The 5,412-nt window shown below is 38.4% G+C and overlaps 1 protein-coding gene across 1 annotated transcript in view; it reads left to right on the top strand.

Annotated features, from left to right (window-relative positions):
* The window catches only part of GUCA1C (guanylate cyclase activator 1C), a 38,221-nt gene that overhangs the window by 24,134 nt on the left and 8,675 nt on the right, over positions 1-5,412 (top strand). Inside the window, exon 2 of the mRNA XM_019651168.1 lies at positions 2,884-2,971. Within this exon, the coding sequence (XP_019506713.1) occupies positions 2,884-2,971 (88 nt within the window). The remainder of the gene's footprint in view (positions 1-2,883; positions 2,972-5,412) is intronic.

Raw genomic sequence — 5,412 nt, 5'->3', positions numbered from 1 at the left:
TATATATATATATATATATATATATATATATATATATATATATATGACAATATATATATATTGTCACGGGATGTGGCATATAGTGTGGGAGTGGAGTCAAGGGAATTGTAATAGATATGTATGATGTGGGGGGAGTGGGGTGGCGGCTTGGGGGAGAGGAGTTGTCACTTTGAGGGGTAAAATGTATAACTATTGCACTGTGTTGTACAGCTGAAACTAATTTTAAAAATGTTTATTTTACAATTTAAAAAAGAAAGTAAAAAGATGCTAATTAATATCAAATAAATAAATAAAATCTACATATTTTAGAAAAAAATTAGTGGTCTACAAACATATTTTCTATATTATGGCAAGTGAAACAAAACAACAGGGTAAAGAGTAATACACACTGTATAAAATAAGTTATCTCAACATATGATAACAGGATTTTAAAGTGGAATTCAGACCAGGCATCAAGAGATCTGAAGGCAGTATTAGATTATATGCCGAAATATTACAGGCCTTGAAGGATCACCTGGAATCAAAATGCATGATTTATGTTTAGGAACTTGCAGGAGAGAGGATCTCAGTAATAAAAAGGAGGTTGGGGGGGGGGTCCTCAGAAAAAGAGTGGACTTTGAATTTCTTTACAAAGGAAGCAGTTACATCTTAATCTCACTTCAAGGGTATAAAATGGTCAAGGGCAGGGGCGGGGGGTGGGTGTTGAGGATTATTGGAGAGGATTTCTTGGGCAAGAGTCCTCAAGTCAATAGCATGAGATTTAAGGGGAACATTGGGATGTGAATATAACCTACAGTTTGGGGAACACAATGTTGCAGTGTTTAAGTCATACCTGAGAAATCTGAAGACGTACAGATGACAGCAGAGTAGAGGGATAAAGGTTAGGAAGTATCTGCATTCCTAGAATTTGTGGAGCTGAAGGATGCTCAGATTTTTTCCACAAATCGGATATGGGCCACTATGAAAGGAAGCTGTCATAGAGTTGTCTTGGATTTTGTCTAGCTGAACCACTTGGAGAAGTGAGGGCATCTCAGAAGAATAAAGCTGGAGATGAATCTAAAGAATGTTTCTCAAACAGGAGTGATTTTGCACTTCTTTCTCAGGGGATATTTGGCAATGTCTGGAGACATTTTGGTTGTCAACTGGGGAGTTAGGGAGAGTGTAGTGCTACCACTGTCTATTGTTTGGAGACCAGGGTTGCTGTTAATATTCTCCAATGCACAGGATGATCCTAAACAGGAAAGAGTTGTCTAGTCCAAAATATCCACTGTGTAAGTAGTGAGGAACCCAGGTATGGATGGAGCCTTTAGAACAAGCCTCAAAGGATCAGCTAGAATCAAAATGCATGATTTATGTTTAGGAAATTACAGCAGAAAGATTCTCAGGAATCAAAAGAAGGCGGGAGGGGGGTCCTCAGAAAGAGTGGACTTTAAACATCTGTCATCCAGAGAGCCCTGACACTAGATAAGCATGACATTACTTGCCAAGTCAGAGCTCGCCTGCTTCCCTTTTCTCTTCTATCCCCTCCTGCTCCCACTCAGAGAGTGGTTAGAGAAGGACTTCGCAAAATGCAGGAGAAAAGGCATATGCTAAATGAGGAGAGAAACAAGGAAACAAATCATGCCTCCTTGCCCATCTCCCCACCATGCTTCTATTAGAAGAGGGAAGACATAGGGCACACTGATGACTCCCTCCAAAAATATCCTCAAGCCTCATCAACCTTCCAATCAATCCTCTCTCACTTATATTGCCAGGAGATGGCTAATGGACAAATCCTAGAAATGTCATAATCTTTATTATGACTTGTACATATGGTCTACTATCACTTTAGAATGTAGGAATACTAGATGCCTAGCCATTTTCTAGGCTTTGGGGGACTCTGCCAAGACACTGAGAAACCCTAAAACCTTTCATCTAGTAGATGCTGTGTGTATGTAACCATTACTCTAAGTATTGCCCTATATTTAACTGTGAGACCTCGACTTGCTAAGTAAGGCCAAGAGTGGTGCTCTACCACTGTTTATTATGATTAATCCTGGATTCAGGATTAGTAATGCTTGGGAGGCAGCAAAAGAGAGTAATATTTAAGACCATGCTCTCTAATCGAAATATGTTGCCCACAGTTTTTCTAAAACTTCCTTGATGTTCAATCAATATAATTATGTTCAAAATCTAAGATGACTGCTTCATTCTCTCTCTTTCATTTTCTTATGAATCTCTATGTTAATATGTGTCATTTAATTTCATCACCTAAGAGGGAAGGGCAGTGAGTGGTGGTGAAATCTTCCCTCTAGAAAATCTGGAAACGTCATTTTTCCCTGGGTCCCCTGGCAGCTTTTATGATGAAAAGGTGCTGAGGGTGTGAGAGAAATCCACTGTCCTTCCAAGATACACATATCTGTCTTTCCATTTGATGATTCTACAAAAGGGAAAGAAGAATCAGAGGTGTCAATATCAGAAACCAGACAGGAAGCTTTAGGTGCTTATAATACACCCTTTTCTGTTCATCCATAAGATCAAAGATAATTGGTCTGAAATTGAGACATTGTGTTCTGTGTCTGGAATTCTTATGACAGGGACCACTACTGTTTTTTCTCCAATGCATTCTTGGCATCTTTTGTGACCTAATATGTTGAATGGCTCCCTTTGTGCTGTATACAATCAAATCCAGACTCTACTCAGTGAATTTAATTTGATTTCTAAGCTTCATTAATCAGAACAGACATACAATCTTTTTTAAAATTTATTTTTAACAACTGGAACAGGTTGGATAGCAAAACTGACAGGAACACATCACAAAATTCTGTCACATTGGGGTAGAAATGTCATAAAATGTATTTACTTCCAGCAAATTTAAAATCTCTGATTTAATTTCCCTTGCAGGCTGTACAAAACCTCAGTGGCCAGCAATCTCTGAGTCCTGAAGAATTCACCAACTTGGTGTTTCATAAGATTGATATAAACCGTGATGGTAAGGCAGCTACTCTCCTTGGACTCACTTTTCCTACAATGTAGGAGATAGTGGTGGTGGTAGAAAGCGTGGTTTAGACAAAAGCATCATTTCAAGAAAACCCTAGTTGGGATATCATTTGAGCTTCCTAGTTTGACCAGTCCGATGTGTTCCATATATTCAATGCATGGTGCTTAACACTTTAGGATATATGAGGAAGAGTAAAAGAGACACTAGGAAAGAGAAGTAGGAGAATATGAGATGAAGGACCTTCTGCTGTTTGCTCTGGGTCATGTTTTAGTCATTATTTCCTTTCTACTGGAGGTTAACTTAAGAATAACCTTTAGTTTTCCCTATTGAAGAAATCCTTCCTTTAATTATGCTATCTTCTACTATCAGATTTTTTTTCCTTCCTTTTGACTACACATTTCTGGAAGGAGTTGTCCATACTTGCCTCCATTTCTGCTCTTTCTACCTTTTCTGTATTTTCATTCTTACTGTTCATTTCTCTATTTTCTCTTTGTACCCTAAAATCTGGGTTCCTCTTTGGATCAAAGAAGGTGTGCTTCTTCTTCAAAGGTGGAGTGAAAAGGAAATACAGTAATACCTTGGCTTGCAAGCATAATTTATTCCAGAGACAAACTACTTGTATTGCAAGACATTGCTCGTTTACCACGTTAAAATGTGTTAGAAATGTTTGCTCATGTTGCAGAACACTCGCAAACCACGTTACTCACAATCCAAGGTTTTACTGTACAGATATTCCAAGAAAAGGGAGTGTTTACACCAATGGCTTTGATCTTAGTAAACTGGTAGGTGAGCATATTGATTTGAAACTGAAGCAGCCAGCCTGTCTTGGACTATTCTGAAAAACAGAAAGTTTGGAATTGTGTAAAATATAATTATTAGTAAGACAGATTTTTAAAAAAAGGATGGAAATGACGCATTGGGACTCCAGCCATGGTTGTCATCAATCCACAGAAACTTTTTCCACAGAATCAACCTGCCTACTGTGAGTCACTTCTTGTAGTAGACACTAGAGGGCTGTAGAGACCCATGTTGAGTGTGGCAGTTTGCACTAAAATCTAGCAGCTCAGTCTGGCAGGATGGGATGTTGAGGAGGCTGGTAGAGAGCTCAAATGAAATCAGCAGTATGAACAAGACAAATGACTGGACAAGAGTATAATTAAAAAAAAAAGAATTTGGAGACAAATCAATAGCATCAATTTTTCCCTTAAGGACCCGGTTCTAGATTGGTCTCACCTCAATCTCAAGTCAGAATGCTCATTTACTAGTTTACCGAGATCAAAGCCATTTGGTGTAATCACTCAAGTTTGGGTCTCCATGGATCAAGAACAAAATAAGCCAGTTCATGTGAAAGCTTGCAATAAATAGATTCAGGCTACCTAGAGTTGATAGGAAAGCTAAGTGAAGCTAGAAAAAGACCAGAGAAATGGAGAGTGGAAGGTCTTATGAGGCCAGTGCAGCCTTATTTGGTATTTGATGATCCAGTGAATACTGAACCAAAGACAAAGATCACAGCACATGAAGGTGCAACCCAAAATGGTGATCACCAAACAGGAGAAATACTATAAGTTTTTTCTGCTTTGTTTGAATTTTTAATCTTAGAGGTGCTACAGGATGGAGTAGAGAGGATAAACCATTTCAGCCCAGGGACTGAAATCATTGATCTAAGGATGAGTATTCAGGAAGTCAATAGGACATCATAAATGTTTAAGACTTAGTTAACAGTGAAGTTCAAATGGGCAGGTCAAGAATGTTTAAAAATATCTATAGATCTTGCTTCTAGTGCTGGGAATAGGAGAATAGAAAAAGGTGACCTTCCTGGAAGAAGTATGAGGATTGTGGTACTTTAAAAGGCTCAGTTTCTATTAGATTAAGAGAACAGGCAGGGCTGGATGAGTGGCTCAGTTGGTTAAGAGCTCACTCAAAGGTTTGAGCTCTGAGCAACAGCGATTCGAGTCCGGCCCGAGCTGAGCTGCTGCTGAGCTGCCAACAGGTGGCAGGATGGCTCAGCTAAAAAGAAGAAGAAAAAAAAAAAAGAGTGAACAGACAATGTGTTCCAGAAAACAAGAAAATGATTCAGGACAATTTGTTTACTATCTAAGCAGGTCCCTCAAGAACAAAGTATAAGGAACCAATAAAATGGAGAATATGGTTGGAAGAGGCCTAGAAATAGAAAGAGCTAGGTTGCAAAAGGATATGGATCTGAGAGAGTGAAGGTGTTGTGCTCAGGCAATAACTGAGGTCACCTGCAGGTAAGAAAAAGGGCTCTTTGACTTAGAAGAATATGTAAAAAAACAAAAAAAAAAGAATGCTTTTTGGCATAGTTTACTGTAGAATTAGTCACATAAATTATTTCCTCTGATAAAAATTCATATTTAAAAGTATGTATGTATCATTGGCTTTTACAAAATGAATATATCAAGTAAACTAGTTGT

The sequence above is a fragment of the Hipposideros armiger genome, unplaced genomic scaffold, assembly GCF_001890085.2.
Source record: "Hipposideros armiger isolate ML-2016 unplaced genomic scaffold, ASM189008v1 scaffold_154, whole genome shotgun sequence".
NCBI classification, from domain to species: Eukaryota; Metazoa; Chordata; class Mammalia; order Chiroptera; family Hipposideridae; genus Hipposideros; species Hipposideros armiger.
The sequence above is the reverse complement of the archived record's forward strand: the minus strand, read 5'-3'. Positions and strand labels throughout refer to the sequence as shown.